The 24,127-nt window shown below is 42.5% G+C and overlaps 1 protein-coding gene across 1 annotated transcript in view; it reads right to left on the bottom strand.

Annotated features, from left to right (window-relative positions):
- LOC144762267 (b(0,+)-type amino acid transporter 1-like) overlaps positions 1–24,127 on the bottom strand; it is a 471,604-nt gene that overhangs the window by 49,392 nt on the left and 398,085 nt on the right. The window contains exons 5-6 of the mRNA XM_078647409.1: positions 17,292–17,416; positions 14,926–15,013 (exon numbers count right to left, since the gene is read on the bottom strand). Coding sequence (XP_078503535.1) covers positions 14,926–15,013; positions 17,292–17,416 — 213 coding nt within the window. The remainder of the gene's footprint in view (positions 1–14,925; positions 15,014–17,291; positions 17,417–24,127) is intronic.

The raw sequence follows: 24,127 nt of genomic DNA, 5'->3' as shown, positions 1-24,127 counted from the left end.
TAACCTGGGATAAAATATGGTCTAAATTATTCAAAGTTTCTGCTGCTGCACGTATAACACAATCCATATATTTTATTTATCATAGAGCTCTTATTACCCCAGTTAGTATTTGTAAATTTTCTCCTGGTTCTTCCCCATTATGTTGGTCATGCTCCACTGAAATGGGTACGTTGAAACATCAACTCTATGATTGTTCTAATGTTCTCTCATTATGGAAATCAGTTTGGAACACTTGCACGTCCATTTTTAAATGTAATGTTACTTTATCACTACAGAATGTTTTTCTAGGTTCTTTATCTCCTGATATGAATGTTGTACTTTCTGGTTCCAAGTTATTTGACCTTTTTATTGCATTAGCATTTAAAGTTATTTTATCTTCGTGGAAGGATAATTCTAAACTGTCTTCACTAACTTGGTGGAATTTTATTTGTGATGAACATAGGATTTCTGCTGTTTCCTCTTCTTCTCTTTCTCTAAAAATAATAACTGATCTTCTTTGGCTCCCCTTTACTGTATATCTTTCCTCTCACTCTTCTATAATCTAACTCTCTTTTCCCCTTCGTTCCTTTTTTCTTTCTCTCCTCTTCTCTTTCTTTTCTTCTTTCTTTTTCCTATTCTCTTTTGTTTCTTTTCTTCGTCCTTCATAGGTTGTTCTTTTATCACATGACTTCCGCCTGATTGTTTCACTTTATTATTACATATGTATTGCATTTTTGGCTCTTTTGTATCTTCTGTATTTTAAAAATTTAATAAACATTTCTTAAACAAAAAAAAAAGCCAGGTGGTGAGGAATCCCAGCAGATACACAGTACTGCCCAGCTTTAGGCACACCACTAGTCTGACCAAACTGACTGCCGGACCACCATGCTGACATACTCTGATGTTGCAACTAATTCAACAGAAACATAATGGTAACCATCATACAGGAGGTAGGTGCTTTATGGCCCAGGGCCACATTAACTGAAACGGTATGATAATCACCTTATAACCAAGGCCATAGATTGCTGGGTCTGACTGGCTGTACTAATGCATCCATTCCAGGGATCTGCATTTGATCACACAGCAGAGGTACAAATCCAAGCAGGTCCACTCAGCCTTTCATCTTTCCCAGGTCAACTAAAGGAGAACTATTGACTTCTGTTTTCTGTTAATAACACCCAGAGACACGGGGTGACTATTCATATTACATATGCACCTGTTATGTCTTTGTTCTACTATCAGCCCATGGTACTGCTCAAGAATTTCATTACCCCATATTGACAGGTATATGCTGCAAATCTAACATCACAGAAAAGGCTGCAGGCTAGGAAGCCTTTACTGTAATATCAAATATTTGTAAATGTGGGCGACGTTGTCTTCATCAACAATCTAACATAACATAACGTGTATTTGTAAAGCACGTGTTCATCCTTGGGCATCTTGGTGCTGAGAAACAGATGTTGATTGCTTATTGTTACCCAACTCAATGTAGCAATACCCAACGCAATCTAGCAATCCTCAACCTGTGAAAGAGAGGACCCCAGCCATAAAATGACAGACTGGTTTCAGTAGTAAGAATAAGATTAAGGGTGGAAAGTCATAAATGTAAGTTTGGAACAGTACAGTGACGCATGGTATGCATTTAGACCAGACTTACCACCACCTCCATCTTATCACCTGCCTACAGTGTGGTTGTCCTCTTAAAATGAAACATGCACATGGGATTATTGTTGATAAGAAATCAAAATTATTAAAAGGCAAGGCACACAAACCAAGCAGGAGTCGGTGGATCTGACACTCGCAGAGAAAGATCAGTGATGCTGCCACGAGAAGATGCATATAAGTGGTGCCTTGCAGTCACATCTGTGTAGGGAGCAGTGGCATCTTAAGAATTTGTGGGGCCCTGGGTAATATATATTTTGGGGCCGGCCTCTTTGGAATAACTTTAAACTTAAAACCATTTTTGGCTAATTCACACCCTCATAAGCATAGCTGCCAAGGTTTCAGATTGCTATGTGTGACATTTTCATAATTTCAGTGTAATTATGAGTGACATTTCAACAACTATAGTGACACTTTCTTGCGAGCAAAATCAAGCACTGAAGACAAGAGACACACATAAATATCAGAAATTACACTCATTTCAGCAACCAGAAACTCTAAGCTAACTGTTGTAAAGCATAAGAAATAAGTGTTAAACAGCTTTCATTTATCAGACTCTAGCCAAAATTGCAGAAAATAGATAAAGCGGCCTGGAAGATGTTAATAATTTCATTATAATCAACTGAGTGACTCACAGACTCACTCAACTGCCGCCGGCAAAATGAGCAGTAAGCACCGCTGCATTGGAAAGCTGAGAGTGGGAGGTCACAGTTAGGCGGGAAACATCCTTTACAACGCAACTTTTACCACGCAGTGCCTTTACAACGCAACTTTTACAACGCAAACCATTACAACGCATTGCGCTGGGGGGCGCTCTAGGATAGGGAATAGATTTAATTTACTATCCAACACCTTCCCTAGTGTCCACGGGGACTGGAGTTGGAATAGTAAATTAAACTATTCACTATCCAGCACCCCAAAGCGCTATGCGTTGTAAAGGCATGCGTTGTAAAAACCGCGTTGTAAAGGCATGCGTGGTAAAAGCATGCGTTGTAATGTCATACATCCCAGTTAGGCATGCTTGAGTTAAAGCAATTTTTATTTTGAGTCAGATTAACACTCTCTAGAGGCACACTGTCTGAGACTGACCAAACATACTTAAACTGAGAGGCAAGCCATGGCCGGGCCTTTCAGTTTACGACCGGGCCCTCCACCTACTCAGAGTCCTCCTTGCCAAATGACTTTCTTGGCAAACGCGCCGGTGGGGCTGCATTCAGACTCAGCAGCAGCTGCACAGTGTGTGCTCCATGTTTCAGCAGCCGCCGTGATCCGCAAGGTTGTGTCAGGCGGTCACAGGGATTCATTGATAAATGACAGTGTGGCAGTGTGAGCAGTGCAATTGCAGCAGCCTGAGTCCCACAAACTTTACTCAAAACTGCAGCCACCCGTTCACACAGCCGCAGGCGGTAGCAGGATGTGACGTCCTGCGCAGCAGAGCGCATTTTAAACCTCTGGGTACCGCTTATCTCCATGAAGCTTGGTCACTACCATTTACCTATAGGTGCCTGAGGGAGGGAAAAGAGGTTTATTTGAATGGTGAGGATTGCACAACAACACCTGATCACTCATTACTGTGTAGGAATATCCAATTGCATGGCTCGTGTAATAAGATTGCACCTAATTTGGCCTGTGTCTTAAAAGGTACACCGACGCCTGCCATCACACCCACATTCACATTACTAGCAAACAGTAGTTATTTACTTTTAAATAATGAAGATTGCTGTGGGATGTTGGCTGGAATTCCTTACATCGTTGCGGTCTCCCAACGTGTAGTTTGTTGTAAAAAACGTAATGTTTCCTCCTCCACATGGAAAGCTGGATGTTTCCATCTGGCCGTCGATTCCGACCTTGAAAGCAGAGTTCAACAAGATGAGTCGAATAAGAGCGTTTTTCTCCCAGAAAGAAGTCGCCCTTACATCTGCCCGTGAAACATTTGTCCTTCACTTGGCAAACACCCGCACAGAAGTGCATGCTTCATTGAATACGGATCTGCCCCTGCATTTCGGGGAGGTAATTCACACTATCTTTAATGTTTCCTCGACCACGGGGCTGGCTCACTTTTTTAAAGTTGTTAGTAGTGGCCTTGTGACTTCTTTCCAAACTATATTCGGTGTGTACCTGGCATTTTTTCATTCGATTTTCTCCAGCCTCTTTGGTGGATTTCTCCTGATGCTTGCTCTGGTTGCCGGAGTGCTTCTACTACTTTGTTTATTTCAGAATGGATGCACATCCTGTGCCACAAGACGATTTGCCCCGGCTGTTGCTGCTCCGCAACCGAATGCTTAATTTCTATGGAGCGCTGGCTCTTGCTACATTGAGTGCGGCTTATGGATTATCATTTTGATTTTCCCTTTTCACATGCGTCCAGGCTCTCTTTCATTGCCTGAGCTGCAATTTCGAATGGGCTCTGGATTTGTGTCTCTGCAGTACGGTGTCTCCCAACGGAGATTATGATCAACTGATGAGCCCCTTAGTTGCTCATGAATTGTTTTGTTCTGGCGGCGGGTATATGGCCTTTGCAGCGATGCATGGAGTCTCGGGACGTTGGAATGTTTTTGCAGCGGCGCATGAATTCTTGGCACGCAGTTATATTGAAGTAAATCCGAGTTGTCCTCTGATGGTACTAGAGGCTCCGGTTCTTGAGGAACATGTATGTTCATTCCCGTTACTAAAATGGATGGCTGAAATGTTTTCAGATGAGAACAATGACTTCCTGTTGGAGGCTGTTGCAACGTACTGTGCATATACACTATTGGAGTGAGGTGCATTTCCTGCTCTCTCTTATTCACGGCTGGAGTCACATGTTGGACATCAGATTTTTTTTACTTCTTTTTTTTTTAGACCTTTTGGCTTTACGCATGTCACTAGTCTGAGTTGGCTGATCATGTCTCGGTAGTAGCCTCTGGGCACAGCCTCTCCTGACATATCACTCAGTCAGAACGTAATGCCACAGAAATACTATTGATACATTGTAGCCTGTTAGCAGGAAGCTTAGCCCCTGTCAGCACCCACAGCCTTCCGGGAGCAGGACGCTCACCACGGCGTTCTGCTTCTTCAGCTGCTTTCACAGTCCGCATAGCAGCACTACGGCTTGACAGCCGAGGTAGGCGCTATGCCTATTATTCGTGACTTTGCATTTCAATGTGGTGATGCGGACCACCACACTGAAATGTGTTAATCTAACACCTGATGCGTGGTACTTGGCAGGGCTGCATAATGCGGAACAATATTGAATTATTAAACCTTCCGAAACGGGGATTCGCAGTAACTGACACAAGCTGAAACTGCCTGGTGAACTCCAGCCACATAATACCCAAGATAAGCATGAACAAATAGTAATTTCTTTTTGCGTTTGGGTCTAGATTTTTTTTATACTTTCACCAGCAACATTGTGTAGCCAGTTTGTTAGTCTCATCGAAGGAAAACCATGTTTTAGGATGGCCTTTTAAATGTTAAATTAAGATAAATGAGAAATGCATATAGAACTGCAAATGGTTGCTTTTAGTTTCCAAATATTTATATCACAAATGTACTCCCTTCACTACTGACAATCCTGCTGCAATAGTGAAAATAAAGTGCTGCTCTTAGAATTTCCTTTCCATATGTAAAAATCTAATAAGATTCTCATTTCACCCTTTTCTCCTCTTTACTTCTCTGGCCAGACCATGTACACGTGACCCTGCGGAGTATAAAAAGTGAGATGGAGCACTATACAGGACTGGATAGACAGACGCATAAAGAGGACAGGATAGCAATTGACGAACACTAGACTTATAAAGACGCAGAGATAGAGATGATGTAGAAAGAAATGTGAGGCAGAAAGAGAAGTGAAGTAAATAGATAAAGGTGTGGTAGCAAGGAGGAAAAATAGAGAGGTAGATAAGGGAACGTTTTAGAGTGTGTAGAGAGAAATGGAGATAGGGAAAGGGAATGTAGATCGAGGCAGTGGAGAAAATTACCCCAAAGGATGAGGTAGGGAGAGGTAACATAGAAAAAAGTGAAATTGACAGTGGTAAAGGCAGTAAAAAGTAGAGTTAGGCAGAGAGACTTGAAACAAAACAGAGATGTAAGGTAGAGAGAGAGCAGAATGAGAAGAGATATAGAAATACAGGCCAGGAAAAGAGAGTAGTGTAAGAGAGAGAGAAAGTGGTAAAGGATAGAAAGATGAATGTGGTGTAAGGCAAAAAGAGGATGTTCAAAGACATACATGAAAAAGAGAACGAGAGTTTGGGGTTATACAGAGGTAGAGAGCTGTGAGAGAAAGAGAGAAATTAGAGAGGTGAGTGGTAAGGGGGGAAAGGGCTAAGAGTGAGGTAGAGAAGTAAGACATGGAGATAGAGATAGAGAAGAGCAGTAAATATAGCGATGGGGTTGTCTGAGAAGTGAAGTAGATGGAGAAGCGATAAATGGAGGTCAGGTGGTAAAAAAACGGAGGTACAGGGAGAGGGATGAGGTAGAGAGTAGCAAGAGGAGATCGAGAGCGACAGCTGTCAGTACAGAAAGCGATAGAGAGAGGGGCAAGGTCAGAAGAGTTAGTTAGGGGTAAATAAAGTCGAGTGAGGTGTACTGGGTATATTGAGAGAAAGGTGACAGACAAAGCTGAGGTAGAGAGAACTGAGATACACAGAGAGGATGAAGGTATATAGAAAAGTTGTGAGAGAGGTTTAAGATAGAAGAGATGAGGTAAGTTGAGAGAAATAACAAAGAAAGATCATTTTTCAATTTAATTTCAAAATGTCTGATGGTGCGAGGGTTAAAGTGTACAGGTTCGGAATACACTTTCAGGGGCATATTTACAGCACTGCAACCAAAGTTGTTGCGCTGTGTTGCACAAGTGGGAGAAAGTACTGCTGATCCATATTTATACTGTCTTTCCCTGTGCTAGTGCACTTGTGTATGCTGTATAGCATAGGATTTGTAAGGGAAGCATACTCTTCAAGTACTAAAGGCTACATCTAGACAGATTCTGAAACATTCCACACATTGTATGTGTACTGTCTTGCACACATGTAAATTGTGGTACATTTGGAGAAATGAATCTTCATGTTAGTTTCAGTTTCTAGGAGGTGCTCTTTTCTATGCTAACTCAGATCTGACTAACCTACTAGATCGGTTTTCGCGCCATAATACTAAGGACCTCATTCTCAAAGGTAAACTTACACTTTTGTGGAAGCTCTTGATTTTTTGCAATTCACAAAGGAATTTCACAAGTAGTATCTTTACGACTGCAGAGTTTCGGTACTCGCGGCGGAGCTTCCACATATAAAAAGATAGGTAGTTGTAAAGATTCTGCTCATAAATGGCTTGTGAATTGTAACGAATTGTAAACTTACAACAAGCATTTGCAATGCAATAGGTCTCGCATTTACGCGAGTTTGAGTTATTGGCATTGTAAATGGCATTGCCTTTTATTTATGTATTGATTTTGAAAACATAAATAAAGGCCATTATCTTTTACAATGCCAATAGCTTAAACTCTCGGAAATGCAAGACCTATTGCTGTACAAGTGCTTGTTTAATGCTGTTGTGGTTTGTGTACAGTTTACTTAAGTGAACTATATAACTCATAAAAACATTGTTAGATATATGCTATTAAGGAAATAGTGTAAAACACAATTTCTATGTTTGTGCATTTTAAACAACGCTTCTCTTGGGCCCAGATTATTGTAATTGCATTTCTAGAGTGCTTACTACCCCTGACGAAGCGTCAAATCGCTTTTTCGGCAAGTAGCACACTACTCCGGAACCCAGAGAGGATTAGTGGTGAATTAGTATGATTATCAGTGGGTCAGTGTTTTCCTACCCCAGTCCAAACTCATGTTTGCTCAGGGGTTGAACTTCCGAGTTGGGTGTTCTTTAACGCATCCAATAATTGGTGTGATAAGCACTAAAATTCTAATTTTAGTCTCTAAAAACTCAAAATCTGCTATGTTCATTGCATCCGATAAGTAACATACCCTGGGGTATAATTATTTATGAGGTGTGATAAACAGCACCTTGATTTCGAAGAACTCTGAATCAGGGCCTTTGGTCTGCAGCTTTAATCAGCTCCGTGACATCTTAGTCACATGCTTCTGAACCTATGTCGGAGCAATATTGTAACACTATAAACGTTTTGTTGAAAGTAAATAAACCGATCCTAACGAAGTACATGCAAATTCATCAGATATATAGCACATTGTCATCAAGAATTAATTTCATGCACAAATACAAAAGTTATTACATGAAGGGGCATAACAAAGGCCCCCCAACCCCTGCGGCGCTGGGAGGCCCCCAGGCGTACCCATACTGGAGGGGGCCCCCTCTGCCCCTATGATGTGAGGGGCCCCTTCAGCAGATTTTGCAGGAGACCCCCCCCCCTTCACGGTTTGCTACACCATTGATTACAGGTAAATCTTTTAAGACCTTAGCCAATTTGTGAACTGGTAGCAGACACTTTGGATAAAAAAACGGTTAAAAGCAGCAATCATTTACAAGATACATAGAAATAGTAGGACAGATTATTCACCAAAGGTTTAAAATAACATCCAAGTATTTAATAACCTTCCAAATCGGCATAAGGCAACACCCACTTTAGCAATATGCAGCTGCTTCTCGACAGCCCATTAATCCTGCATTGGGGAGCGCAGGCCTTAGCCAGCGAGCAATACTAGACAGGAACATAGAATATGCGCAAGAGGCTCTTTCTTGTGCCTGTATAATCAGCTTTGAGCTTTGCTTGGTTGAAAACTGCTTCAGCAAAGCCTAAAAAATGCTAATGAATTTAGATTGAATCTCAGGTGAATAAACTTCAGCCTCATACGTCTGGGAAGTGATTCTTGTAAATGTTTTGCGACTCCTAATCCTGTAGGTGTCTATGATGCATCCTATATGTATTGTAAGTGAAAAGTGTTAATGTCAACCTTAAGGGACTGTGTCAGTGCGGTAATCTTTAGCTCCTCCTTAATTTGAGGGTGAAGTGGTAAAATATTCCAGATTGTCACCAATTGAAGACCTACAAAGGAGGACTTTAGATAATTCAGCTATGGGCATGGATGTCAATTCAACAAAATAGCAGGGGTATCGGCAGTGACATCACATGTATTTGACCTATAACATCATCACAGAAAGTGAAGTCACATGGCCAATCAGAAAACATGAAGCGGTGGCACATGATCTTTGACCCTACTGACATCAGAAATAGACACAAGTAACCTAAACCAGGAGTTTGAACACATAAGCGCGTCTCGCAGTACTATAGCGGTCACTATGCAACCCACCTGGGAAAGCCACCCCAACAATCAAAGCTAAACTTTGTTATGAGGATCACATATGTAAACTGTGCGATTTCAGAAGAAAATGTTCTATAAAGATATAAACGTGCATTTTCAGAATATCAGAAAATTTAACTGCGCAGGTTTTGGAACAATTAGTTTGTCAAACACAAAGTCGTGGGGGAGGGAGGATATTTGAAGGAGCGCAGCATTGCATACATCAAACACTCTGAACCCTTCCAAAGCATGAGGAATTCATTAGAAAGGGTTTGCCCTATTCAAGTAAAATAATCCGTGCGTACACTTCTAAGTCTTTGTGACGCACACTTTGGAATACTTGATGTGATTACTGTCAGTGTGGAACCCTACGCAGAACCAGACAGTAAACTTACAGTAGTCTGACCTTCATCTAAGACGTTACACCAACGCGCCCGAACCGACTCCACCCTGCTCCTGGCCGAAGAGAGTAGAGACTGTAGGTCAGGGAGCGCGTGCGGCGGGCGTGCTGCGTCACTGCTGAGTGGGGGCTGGCCAAAATGATGTCCAGGGCCGTCATTGGTAGTGCTACCAGATTGACGCCCCTGGGATCCACATCACTAAACGCCCGCCGCGCGCAGGGCGGGGGTGCGCAGCACTGTGACGGTGCACTAGTCCCACTAACTTGCAGCGCTTTCCGGATTTCATGTTGGGCCGGGCCCACTGATCTGCGGTCTATCTGCGGGGCCCCTGAGCAGCTGCCCATACCGCCCATGCCGAGGACCGGCCCTGGGACTGCCGCCGGCGAAGAAGGTAGAGCAAGATATCGAGGCAGGAGAGGAAGATGTGGGTCATTCCATGCACAGACGGTGGCGGGTAAGGGGGGGGCGGTGTGTGTATGTGTGTGTGTTTGTGTGTGTGTTTGCGTCTGTTTGCGCGTCTGTCTCTGTGTGTGTGCGTGCCTTCGGCCGGCCTGCGTAAGTGTGTGCACAGACCCTGAGCGGCTCGTGCACCGGTCTGTCTGAGCGACTCGTGCACCGGTCTGTCTCCCTTGAGAGGCATCTCGGTGTAGGTCTCGAGAGCGAGACCTAAAAAGTAAATAGCATAGCAATTATCACAGCATGCCGCCAGGCCCCGAAGCACGTCTCCCAGAGAGGTTGCTATCATAAGTAAACAAATGTAAGGTGCCTGCTCACCAGTGTTCAGGACAGGAGCACTCACCCATAATTAACGCCCAGCAGGTCTTCCGGCGAGGACCAATCAAATGCAATTGAACGCGCAAAAGCTGTCCTTGGGAGGCGCGTTCCCATTTTGGAATCGGCTCGTGGAAGCGCGTCCACAGAGCCGATTCTGCTCGTGCACTTGTCTGTCTCTTCCGCCCTTCACGCTTGTCCTACTTTTCTTTCACACCTGGGTTGTTATTAATATCTACAGATAAGGGGAATTTAGAATGTTATTGTGAGGTTTAGAGAATTTTATTTTTATTATTAATAGCTGGTCTCCTTATTTACTAAAATAATGACGGGGAGGGCGCCGGAAGCTGACCTCATCTCATCACGCGAGAACTTTTGGTAATCTGCTTTTGCGCAGGACGGCAGAGGTTGGACGGAAGTTTGGCGCCACCATCTCCCTGGCACTGCAGTGCGTGAGGGGCGGGAGAAAATCTGTGTCTGTGCTGCGTGGTATCAGTGCACAAGCAGAGGTGATCAAAGCGCCGGGTCCAGCGTTTGAAGTTATGTTGGTCTAAACTTCGGAAACTTCGTCCAATTAATGGAGGCCACTTTTGGCGGGCTTAAGTCACAGTTTTTGATCTCCGGGTCATGAGCCTCGCATGGTGAGTGCCATTGCTGCCACCTCTACCATGAATTGTCTGGCCTCTTGAAGTTGGTACTATGGTTTTATTAGTGTGGACGCTTGAGTCCCACCGGGTGAGCAGATACGGCTTTCGCCTCTCTTATCTCTGTACTGCTCGTTTACCTCTGTGGCCTTCTCTCGGAGATTTGGCGCATCTATCGTGGCAGCAATCATTCCTATACCTAATTACTGTTTCTAAACCTCTCTCTGTTACTGAAAAGTTAACGTTAGCATTAAACAGCAGATTCTAATGTTATCAGATGCGCGCTTCCGTATATCGCATAGGTTTTCGCTATTCATCGCAGTGATTATTGTGTACTCGCAGGGTTACACATTTAGCTCAGTGTATAGGTTATTTTTTCAGTAAGCTATCTCGTAATTGTTTACAGTTCTCATTACAGTCAAGTGGTATTATGCCGTGTGAGATGTTTCAGCTGTTGTGGTTTTTATATGCCCTCAGATTAAGCTTTCAGGAATGTGAAGTATCGCTTTTAATGTTTTAACTGTGCAAACATCCTAGCTTGCAAAGTACTGTTGTGGTTTTTTTAAGCCCTCAGATTTAGCTTTCTGGAATGTGTAGTATCGCTGTTAACGTTTTAACTGTGCAAACATCCTAGCTTGCAAAGTACTGTTGGGTCGCAAACAGGAATTGACAAAGATGTCCACATTTACGTTGCTGCATAACAAGCTAAGGCTGGCAGCGACAGTGGCCATTTTATAGTAGCTCAATGGGAGAAAACGGACTCTGCAGCTCCTGAAACTTTTAAAGTTAGGCAATGAGAAAATGTTTGACCTACTACCTAGAGTGAGTTAGCAACCCACCTTGTAGATGTATGCTTTTTTATTAGTTAATTTGCTCAATATTGTAAAGATTCAATGTTACCAAACAAACTGTTTACTAGTGACTAAGATTAATCTAAGGCTTCTACTTATCGTCTTTGTATTTTCATAAGTGCAACGGTTATGGCCAGATGTGGGTCCTGTGATCACTATGATTTAGGAATATAGCTGTACTTCATGATGCCTAATAGGTTGAAACCACGTTGCTGTTACATGTTTCCCTGAGCTCTAGCAACATGGCCTTGCAGTTTTGTTAGATGGTTCCTATTTCATCAGGACCAAACATGATATGCATATGGCGTGTCTCTGGAGTGGCGCAGGGGTGTGTGTGCGCGCCTGCGTGTATGCCTGCGTGTATGTGTGTGCGCGCGTGTGTGTATGTGCTTCCGTGAGGGTGGCCGTGTGCGCGCGTGATTGTGAGAGGCTGCCGCTGTGAATGTGGAATGTGGAGCAAGAGATGTGCATGGCTCCGGGAGGCTGGGCATGCGCGTCCATGATGTGAAATCGACGCGCGTGCCCAGGTCTGTCTCCCTTGAGAGCCAACTGCACAGCAATAGGTCTCGAGCGAGACCTAAAAAAAGGGTACATTTACCTATGAGAATCAGGCCCTATGTGTGCCTGAGCTAACCTACCCAAGTTACACCCACGTAATGCCCTTTGTGGGCCCCAATAAGGAATCCCAGCAAGGAGATGCAACTAAGAAAAGGAATGTGGATTTAATTTGTTTATTCTCCGTCATCTGTTGAATCCCCCCCCCCACCCCCACCCCCCCGGTGATCTTTTAGGGTGATTATTCACGGAGGGAGGCCCAACGATCCCCAGGTCACCAGCAATTATGTGCCGATGAGCACACCAATCCTTCCTCACAGCAGGCAGTTGCAACAAGCACAAAGGGGGGATCACCAAAGGACGTTTTCAGGCAATAAAAACAAAGCGCTCACGAGGCGCTGGGGCACAGAAACCACCAGAGGCCCCAGAAGTGACAACTACAGCAAGAAGGGTCCCAGCAACGAGGTCCAAATAAAGGTCCTAACAGCAAAGTCCATCAGGTATCCAGGGGCTGGGCAGGGCCCAGGGAGGCAAGCCTTCCCCAGGGCCCCAGCAGCAGCACGCCCCTGGTTGATTCAAGTAGGAAACAAGAACATCTTCAGGGTGTCACAGCACCCTTTTTATACAGCAATGTCCTTTGTCTACAAGGCGCAGGCAATGTGAGAACCAGCTCAACTGGTTATGGGGAACTCCCTTTCACTAGCCAGGCTAGGGACATCAGACGCACCACAGGGGGTGGAGCCAACATTGTGGAGGGAAGGACCAGCCCTATTCAGGTCCCAGGTTTACCCATCCCTCACATCAGCATGCTTATCTCTCCATTCACCACCGGGGCAGACCCATCCTGACTCCTGGAGCCAGGTTCACCAGCCAGCTCCAGCCAATCACACGCCAGACACAAATTACACTAACATGCCAACTTCTAGAAGTGGCACTTCCACACTAGACAAAATCATGCCGCATACATCATTGCGCAGCATTTCAATCTCACGAGTTCGCACATACCAAACTCGACCCTGCACTCCCCACACATCAGGAACTACCATGGTCACACATATTCCCCATGCATTCCTATGGGAGGGCAGGTCACTCTCACCACACACACAGAGAGCGCACGCACTTTACACTGGACCACAGTGAAAAAGTGCGCAGAGACCTAAAATCACCAACACCAGGTTACAGATACAGGCTAGTCAAAAGCAAAAAGTTTCGGGGTGAACCTGCCAAAAGGGCCGGGTCCAACAATAACGCATCAGTAGAGTAAAACATGCTTCCTGTTGTGCCCTATTTGCAAAGTGATGCATCTAAGCAGATGCGTCACTCTGTAAACCCCTGCGCTACATAATACCTGCGTCAGGTATAATGTATGCAGGGTGGGCGTTCCCATGTAAGTAAGCCTTGTAGCAGTGACGCAGTGAAATCTACGAGATTTCACGGCACCACTTCTAGGGTGCAAATGCGTCAATAGCTTATGCCTGCCTCACAGCAGGCGTAAGACTGACGCAGACCCTTTCACATGGGGATTTTTCAGTGCAATTTCCCTGAAAACTGGATAAAGAGCCACAGGTAGGTAAAATATGTGGTCAAGTCTCATGCTTTTTCAAATGTATTCTTTCACTTAATTTTTCCATTCGAACTCTTTAGTGTAGAATCTCATGCCTATGTTATGGCTGAGATTGTTCTTGGAATGGGCAAGGTGGAAAAATCAAAAGTATTGTAAATTTTACAATCACAATCCACATAAAGCAAGCAAATCTCACAGGATCATACACAGGATCTGTTATTCTGCTCAATAAGAGAATTTATAGAATCAGAAAAGATAAACAAACAAATGAAGGTAAATACTGTCTGATACCAAATAATCAACATCAGCAATAAACCGCCTGATCTGAACAATACATATTCATCAAATACAAGTTTCAATTTCCAACACAAATAAAATCTTTTTGACTTTTGACTTTGAAGTTTCAATTTCTTTAATGAAATGCAGTAATTTTGACATACATATCAGTTTACCTTTTTTCTGAAAAAAAATACATTTCGCTATGAAATGTAGATTTTTAAATTTGCATAAGTACAATCAATTCTCACAAATAGCAGTTTGTCATTTTCATGAAGGAAATACAGCAATTTGTCTCAAAATACTAGATTTTGATTTTGCGGATACATGATGTTTATCCCTCAAATGTAAGTCTGTCATTTTCACCACCAACTTTTTTTTACTACTGTTACATGTGGACAGATTCTTCTTTTGCTCATTATACCCATTTATCATAATCATCAAATAGCAGTGATGCCCATTATATGGTGTGGACTCTCACAATCATCACCCCAGACATAGTTAGAATAATGTCAAGAAATCCCATAATATGGCAAGGATGTGCAACATCATGCCAGGGATAGACAGAACGTTGGCAAGAATGGCCATAATATGCATTGGATTGGTTACTATTAAGACAAGGATAGCCAGAAATCGCCAAGATTGTCCCCGAATATGTCTATGATGCTGACATGTATGCTAGGGATAACTGGAAGATCACCACAAATTCCCACAATATGTCACGTATGGGCCAATGCTAAGTCAAGTATAGCCAATGCGTGGTAAAGAAAGCCCATAATATGTCAATGATGGGTAGCAGGCATGCCTTTGACATTTTACACCTCCCAGCTACAGATGACTCAGAACTGCTGTCTAATCAGAGAGATGTATGAAGAACAGTTGATACTTCTGTATTCAATATAGGCTTACATTTTCTGTCAGCTTGACATGTTTGCATTAAATTGTTCTAAAATAATAGCTTCTTATGATTACCTTGTATGGCCGTGGAATATCAGGCTTCTTAATTTTCATGTAGAGCAGACTTGAAACTGTTACAGCATATATTGTCCAGGTGCAAATACTTCATAGATAAAACATAAAATTAGGTACACATACTTATCACATATTTTCTTTTTCAAAACATTTGACCATGAAATTTAAGGAAAACACATTCTGAAAATGTTAGCAGTATGTTGCAGCTTATCTTAATCTTGTTTGTATTACTTTGACACAGATGTATGATATCTGCAATAATTCAACCATTTTAGATTCCATGTAAATATTGTTTACTTATGCTAAACAAATTGATGGTTCAGGTGCCGTGACCTGACTGCAGGCAAAGGTTTGCCTTTGTAAGTTCAGAGATGCTGCAAGTGTTCATGGATATTTTATAAGCACTAGGCCTTAGAAGGTCTTGCAACTTACTCCACTACTTTAGCAGAGTGGCCTAAAATGTTCAGCGTCATTTAGTAGACTTAGTTATCTTGTGGATCTAGATTTCTTTGACAGCTTTGCCCTTGGAGTTGCTACAGCTTTCTACAAAAGAAGTGTGCAATAAAACCCCCCTTTCTGGATGGAAGGTCTTGTAGATAAGGGAGCCAATAATGGAAAATTTCAATATATTAAGACTTAATGAACATATTTGCTATTATAGTCTTCATTTCAGGAATGCAGTGGGTGTGTCTATGATGAACAAAACCAAAAATGTCTGGATGGCAGCAATTAGTTTAATGCAGAGAAAGCCTTTGATCAACTGCAATTCCAGACAGGCCTTTTATTCCACAGGGCATTTCCCTTATTGTGTATGTGTGATGTAACGGATCTGACATTCGAACCTCTATGTCCACGTATGCGAGTGGCAGTACTGATGTAGGAGCCTATTAAATCTATAGCTTTTCTGTCTATGGTGTGATACAGTGAGATTTGTGTTTATTTTAATTTTATTTTTCCACGAACATTGCAGTCAAACCAAATGATTGAGACAGGATAAAACAATTAAAGGAAGTAAAATGTAGAAGTCTCAGAATTTGAAAAATGATAGGTAATGGGTATATGTTTTTTTCCAAATATATCATGTATATGTGTGGATCCAACATATAAGCAGTAGAAATGCACACACAGGTATCAATATATTTGGCAATAGTACTCACCACCGCTGTAAGATCCCCCGCCTCCACAGCCCCGGCCCTGTGGTCAACTCATAATACGGCGGTCTTTGGACTGCCAGCACCGTGGGCTGCTAGTGGGGGCGGACATGGTCCTACGGCGGTCGGACTGCCAAGTTCGTAATAAGGCCCTAAGTGTGCTTTCAGGATGGGAAGGGGTCGGGAAGAATCTTTTTCTTTCTAACGGTAGTGTAGGTGAAGAAATCTTCCCATAGGGAAAATAAAACCCTCTGCATAAAAAGGCGAACGTCTTTGCAAGTCCAAATAAGCATTTGCGTTATGCATGATGATTATTTGCCCAATGCACAGTTTGCTTGAGCAGATGTTGTGCTGTATGTGGACTAACAGATTTATGTTAGTGCTTCATGGGACTTTTGTGACTCCCATTAAGTTCGAATTGAGAGACATCTGACTGTTTATGAGCAGTCTGTGAATAAGGACAAGTGTCACTTTAAAAGTGACTCTGTGAGCTCTGAGCCAAAGGAATGAACACCCACATATTCAGCTATTCCCCCATTGTATAGCTCAGTGCGATCTAGCTGATGTGCTTTGACAAGCTTGGCAAAGTCAGTAGTTCTTGCTTTTATTTTGAGTCCACTAAAACACCCTGCTGCGGGATTACGCAAAACAAAAAATAACTGGTTTCTGTATAGACTGTGTGTATGGGTTAAAAAATTATGTGTGCTGATTTAGAGTCTTTTTGACATTTAAAATAGTATCTCAGGCTTTACGTTGCAAATTCGACTTAGGAGAAATAATGATATATCAAACAGCCCATAGAATGAGGTGAAAGAAAGATTACTCCTTTGGGCCGAGTCATATCTCACTCTGTGTATATTTTATTTAACATTTGTACATTTTACATCGGTTACAGCAGGGCTTGCAGAGAGTTGGGCTGGTAAGCCACGCTTAAAAATAACGAGGGTCTAAGGGTGGCTAATATCAAATACCATTACCAGGTGATAAACAATGTCACAGTTACGTGGCAGGACAATTTTTGCAAAATATCATCGCCAAGAAGATATTTGCTCCATGGCCTGCATTCGGAATTATTTGGAATCACAATGTAACAGACCCCCCCCACTCCTTATTCATTGAGCTTTTAACAAATTATATAAGCCACCATATTTCTGCAACTCAGACAAGTAGTACTATGTCTTTCTACATTTGGGTAGACAGAAGAGCTGGACATACCTGCTGTAGTTGATTATGCTGCTGAAGTTGCCCTGTATTATTAAAATTATAGAGGAAATGGCGGTGAATATCAGAGCAGGGGATGGAGTCAGGCGTCGCACATGGATCATCGACAGAATTGCAGGCTCAATTAAAAAAAAAGTAAATACATTAATAAAAATTGCAATGCATAATACATTCTAAAAATATTAAATAAAAATATTGGTAATATTTCTTTTTATTTTTGCCATCTGTCTGCTTTGGTAGAGCAATCAAACAAAGAAGGTTGTCAACGAGAACAACCGTTTACAGTTGGCATGCAGATAATTGACAGTGATCACCAAAGGGGCACATGACATAGTTTCCAAGTGACCACATGTACTGTGTGGAAACAAATTTTCAGGTTGCCATAGGCTTTTAGTAAAGAACACTTCAAGGGGCTTGTATTTGGCTTATTCCGTTATTAAAAGTGCCCTACAAGTGCCATCATACAAAGTGTTTTGGGTAAAATGAATGTACTGGCTAGCTGGTGGTGTCACAAATGATGTGGGCCCACTTGTGAGCTATTCTGGGTGTAGTCAAAATCATTACAAATGAGAGGAAAAAAGCACCTGATAGTGCTTCAAGGCCATATTCATTGTAATATAGCGCTATTCAAATCTTTGTTAACATACCATAATAATTCCCAGTGGTATTTAGCAGCTTAGCTTAGTTTGGCCCCAAGATTCCTGGGTTCTAATCCCAGCTGGGAAGCTTGACTGAAAGTCATGCGATTCTGGTCGAGTTATGTGCCATATTTGAACTGTGTAAATCCCCACTTGATAATCTAGTCTCCTAATACTCACTATGAAAGGAAAGTGCTCCATTGCTTCTCGGCTAGGTTTGCAATATTATATGAATGATAATAGACATTGTAAGAAATTGGGGTATTAGTTGAGGGGAATGAGTACCCATCTTGAGTAATAACCACAACCCATGTCAGGGTAAACCACTAAAGTCACTAAATAAACCTGAGCTCAAACCCCAAGTAGCAATGGCATGGAGCAGACAGACTTAAGGTAGCGGTAATGTGTAAAGTCTTTATGCAGTACCAAAACAGTGATAAAATCAAAACACAAAACAAGAAAAATCCCAAACCAATAAAGAAACAAAACAGTACATTTTAATAAATAAAATGACACCAAAACAACAAAAATCCCATAAGGGAAACTTGAGATCTGAATTTTTAAAGTTCAAAATGTGCTAAAAAGAGTTAAGCACCAACCACGATCATGTGGTTGTGATTGATCAGAAACTAATCATAAGTTAAGGTTGAATGCAATAGAGATGCAGAAACCAGGGTTGACCCAGTATGACGTTATACCTGGACTCAGTCTCTGGAATGAAAAATACTCAGCGAGCAAGGCACGAGACTTAGGCTGAAGAGGGTGCCACAATGTTGGACAGCCTCTGGACAAGGGCCTGGTGAAGCAATTGACTTTTGGCAGGAAAGCTCCGAGTGAGAGAAATTTGAATTTCGTGCCCAAGGAAGGTCCCTCCTAGGATAGATACATTTGGTGCTTTTGACTGAGAAACTTTCTAAATTCAGTCTCAGTCACTTTTTAGAAGCTCAGATTCTGCCAGCGGGGTAAAGAAGCAGGCTGTAGCAATAGAGTGCTCCACAAGGCTGGATACTTTCTCTGCATGGTCACGCTGAATCAAATTTGCTGCTGCAGAAAAGCTCTGAGTGGGAGCAACCTGAATCTTTGGCCCAGCAGCAACACACCTTTGTTAGATCAGCTTGGCAGGTTGGTTCTGGTCTTCCTGTGGTTTTTGGAGCCAAAAAGCTGCTAATTCCCAGGTTTCAGGATATGTTAGGGTGAGTACATTGTGACACCAGTTTAAGTACAGGACCTTTGGTAAAGCTTTTTGTGCAGCAGGATCAATGGCAGGTCTGGTTGGGACTGGTCAGCTTTGCAGTTGCAGAAAAGGTCTCTTGTTTCCTGTTGTGTCCCTGTAGCTTTATCAAAAGGTGAGACTATGACCCTTGGATTCCACTCCTTTGTCCTGGGCACAAGAGGGAGAGCTGGTCCAGGCTTCTAGGCCCTTTCCAGGTCACAGACAGCAGGTCCACTTCTCATTTGTTCTTCCACAGCTACGGAAAGTGTTCTGAGGAGGGTACTAAGGATGCCACATTCATGCCTGGCATCAGCCAGTGGGTATGGGAAACTCCTGGCCACTCCCTAATCAATGGGGTAAATGTTCCCATAGGTAATAACCCTACCTACTTTTGAAGCAGCTCCTTTGTGCCCTACTGCAAACAGTTTCTCTGTGTCCCTCTTTCCCTAAAACCAAGATGGAAGAACCTTTCTTCCCTGAAGCAGGGCTCCTGTGTCACCACAGAGGTGTGGCAATGGAAATGAGCAACCCCTCACCTGTGGTCACTCTAAACACTCTAGACCAGTTCTGGTGACAGCTCATCTCCCACTTGGATTGCTGCCGGCCTGACTTGGGGAACAAAATGAGGAGCCTCTTCCGTGATGTCAGCTAACATTTGCCTGAGACAGGGTCAGTCTCTTTGAAGTTAATTGAGTTTTTGAGCACAGTCCAGGTGGTCATCCTGCCGGAGGAAAAGACACACCACCTAGGACCCAAAGAATTTCTCCTGCTCTGGGTGGTGTATTCATGCCTCTTCAAGGGGGCTTTTCACCTTTTAGGTGAAAGTTGGAGGTCATGCAAATGCATATCCAGAGACTTTAGGCAGGGAAAAGGTAACTTTCTGAAAGCAAGAATGAATTTACAGCTGTTTCCTAGCTGGAGATAGCATTATGTCCACTTTTAAAATTTAACTTACAGGCTCTGGGTACACTTTGTATCATACACTAGAAATGTATACCTAAGTTCAATATGCCTATTATGGGTATTCCAATCTCACAATGTTGAAAGAGGGAGCACAGGCACTTTATCCCTGGTTGGTAAGTTTAAAGTGCGCAGATTTCTACAGCCATCAAAAATATAGCGTCCAGCAAAAGACAGAAAAATCAAAGGCGACCTGGCAGAATGGGCGCATTTCCTACTGACACATTTAAGCAATAACATGTGACTTCAAGTTGTCAATTTAACAGACAGTGATGGACCATAATCTTATTGAACATATTCTTCATATAAATTAAAAAATTTACTACAATACTCCTACTGTCTCCCACAAACCTAACTGCATAGGTTGAAACTCTGGGCACTACAATGACTCTTCCCAAGATTTTACAAAACTGTAATGCCAGCTACCAATCCCTTTCCTCTGTTCCCCTTGCTTGGCAGAGTCAGACCCACGTATGTCCTCTGAAAGTTCACTAGTGCTTCCAACCTATACAGGAACAAGAAATCTCATCCACTGTTCTGCGCAGCCATCTTGTTCATGTGAATCTGCCACTTTCAAACGAATCCCATCAAGAATCCATAAGACATCTCAATCCAAACATAGAATGGTCTCTTAGGAGAATAAATAAGATGCTTAGTCCCAGATGCATGAAAGGAAAATCTGGTCGCAAAGGGGCAGATTCTCAGAATCTGCCCCTTTGCGATCGGTTTTTTGCATTTGGGATGCATCATCCCAAATGCAAAAATCGCAATTTAAGGAATCTCTAAATTGAGATTCCTTAAATTGCGATTGCATTTAAGGAATCCCAAATTTAGATTCTTTAAATGCAATGCAACAAAGTAAAAAAATTAGCGATATCGCTAATACGGGGAGCAAATTACCATGAAGTTGAACTTCATGGTAATTTGCAAAAACTTTGAAAAATGCACTTTTGTGCATTTTTCAAAGTTTCATGTTGCGCACACACATGCCCATAGGGCACATATGTTCACAGATTAATTTCAGGGGTGCAACAGGGTGTCCTTTGGACACCCCTGCACCCTTGAAACTGCATTCTCAATTTGCGATTCGCTAATCGCAAATTGAGAATGTCTTCCCATTCATTCCTATGGGCCTTTAGGCCCATAGGAATGAATGGGGATGTATTCCTTAATTGCGAGTCGCAATTTGCGAGTCGCAATTAAGGAATATTAAGAAGTTGCAATTTGTTTAGCGATTTCTTCATGCATAGCATTTTGCTATTCCTTATTAGCGAATCCTTATTTTTTGCTAATAAGAAATCGCAAAATGGATGCTTGATGCATCTGGGGGATAGAGAGAAGGACCAAGAGATGAAGAGAGGAACAAAGAATAAAGAGATATAAACATAGGGTGCTTGGTGAAAATAGGACAGTTAATAATTGTATGTATTTTAATTGTTCACATCACTTTTCATAATTCTCAAAATCACTTCATGAAAAATGAAACACAGGAGAGAGGGTTCATCAGAGGTTAGCTTTCACCCAGTACCTTAGCTTATAGATGAATGAGATGCAGTTATGTTGTCAGACCTCAACGTGTGTTTAGCCTTATGAGCTGCCAGATCTAGTGGGCACTAGACCTATCTGGAGTCTATAGAATCCTTTGGTGTGTCTGAAGTAGAGATAAGAATTTCAGAGAGTGGATATGTGCGTCTGATAGGAACATCTTCTTATAACCGGCCGACTGGCTAGTAGTTTCAGTTGTTCAGACTGACCATAACTCTGATTGGGTGATTAAGTGGACAAAGAGATTAGCCAGAGATCTTCCATGTGGAGGCTTGTGGGTGATGTACATAATGTTGAGGAGTGCTCTTTCCCTTATTAATGGCAATGTCAAAGCAATCAGCATGGGAGTGATGTTATATAGTTGTTACAGCTTGAAGATTAGGTATGCAGTATCATTGTGTTTCCTTTGTAATTCACAGATGGATTTAGCTGAAGTGTTAAAGATCCAAAGCTGAGACCCAAACCCTGGTTCCCAGGTATTAGAATAACTATTATGGTCACTACACCATATGTCAGCAATTACATTGTCCTCACTTCTAACTCTGATTAGATACCTCCCACTATTGCAGTCTATAACATGCACCTTCCATTAGGGCTCCATCCTCTTGTCAATGATTTAAACTTGTAGATTGATTCTCTTGAACATATTCAGACTAATACGGATATAACCATCCAGCAGTGAATGGATAAAATCCAGCTCTTCTTTCAAGTCACACCTGGTTGCAACTGAAGAATTGCCTCGCTACCATCAACCTTGGATATCCTATCTCAAATTGAATCGAGATCAAACCTGTTCTCAATGCAAATTTCAACAGACAACCCAAGGTCAAAGAATTGTTCAATAAGATCATTCCAGATCACTTCACACTCCAATTTTATTGACAGCACCAAATTACCAAAGGACCAGATAACAGCCTCATGACTCATATTACCTGCAAGGCTAAGACCACATTGTATCATTTGTTCATGCTCAACAGAGCAAATCGCTTTAATCCAGAGGATGACCTAAAATGGGCATGCACTCTCTTTTTTTTTGTTGCGACATCTCTTCATTGGTATTTCAAAATAATCACAATCAGTAGTAGATGGCAGTATAACTGACACACAAGCAAATGAAAAGAAAAGGAAAAGATTCATCGAGAACAAAAAAAAGTTGGATCATGTTCACATTCTGAGTTCAAACATATGGAACACCATAACATTTTAGAGAAAGTGGACAAAGAATGAGCTTAAACATATGGACAAGCGCCTGTAATATAAGTAAGGCATGTAAAAGACACGGATGTGGACACTGTCGCCTACACACGTGTATAGTAAGCAAATGAGAAACAGGCTCAAGGTAATTCCGGGTAGGACCCATACGCCACTAATGATTATCAAGTACACTGTGCGACTCAACGGCAAACAGTGTGTAATAAACATGTAAGTCAATCATTGTAGATCAATAACAAATGTCAATGGGTGAGGGAAGGAGCAAAGGTTAAGAGAGAAAGATGGGCGTAGTCACATATCATATCACTGCATTAAGGATCATGAAGTCATAAAAAATGACCCTGGTAGCATCAAACTGGGGCAGTTGATGTTGGAGTTTCTATATGCATCTTGTTAGAAATGGGGGTCTCTAGTTGGCAATGGCTTGCACCGTTGTCCAAGTAGGGACCCTCCTTCCTAGTCAGGGTAAGGGGTATACACTTCTAAAATATCCACTGCTCACCCCCTTGGTAGCTTGGCATGAGCAGGCAGGCTTATCTCAGAGGTACTGTGTAAAGCATTTGTAAATACATACAGTAATACGGTGAAAACACCACAAATGGACACCACACCAGTTTAGAAAAATACATAATTATTATCTAAACCAAACAAGACTAAAACAATAAAAATCCACAATACAGTGGTAAAAGTATGACTTTGACAAGGTAGAATTAGTTCTGTTCAAAGCAAATTGCAGATGCAACACTTTTCACACAAAGTACCTTGGATGCTTTGCACACACACACACACACAAGAGAAGTGTGGCTCAGGGGTTAGAGGCAGCAGACCCGGAAGCTGAGATCGGTCCTGGACCAGGGTTCAATTCCCCGCCTCGGCGGGGTCTTGGGCTAAAAATTCCACGGACTTGATAATTCTCGCCCCGGTGCCTCCTCGACTCACGGGTTCACACTCTGCGACTCTGGGCAATAGCTTGCTTAATCTCCACAGCGGCCCCTCGCGGCGGGATGCCTGACTTTCACCTTGTGGATACCCTGCTATCTCACAGGGGAATACCAGGAAGGGTTCCCTAAGCAAGCGCCGGGACACCCACTGCGGGTAGCTGTGCGCTATATAAGCTCAACTACTACACACACACACACACAAAGTGTCGCAGGGATGGTAATGCATCGGTTTCTTACACATAGGGAAGGTGATGCGTCAGATTCTTGCTTTGGGGTAGGTGATACGTTGGTTCCTTACTATTGCGCAGGGAAGGTGATGAG

This window comes from Lissotriton helveticus, chromosome 6 (genome assembly GCF_964261635.1).
Source record: "Lissotriton helveticus chromosome 6, aLisHel1.1, whole genome shotgun sequence".
NCBI lineage: Eukaryota > Metazoa > Chordata > Amphibia > Caudata > Salamandridae > Lissotriton > Lissotriton helveticus.
The sequence above is the reverse complement of the archived record's forward strand: the minus strand, read 5'-3'. Positions and strand labels throughout refer to the sequence as shown.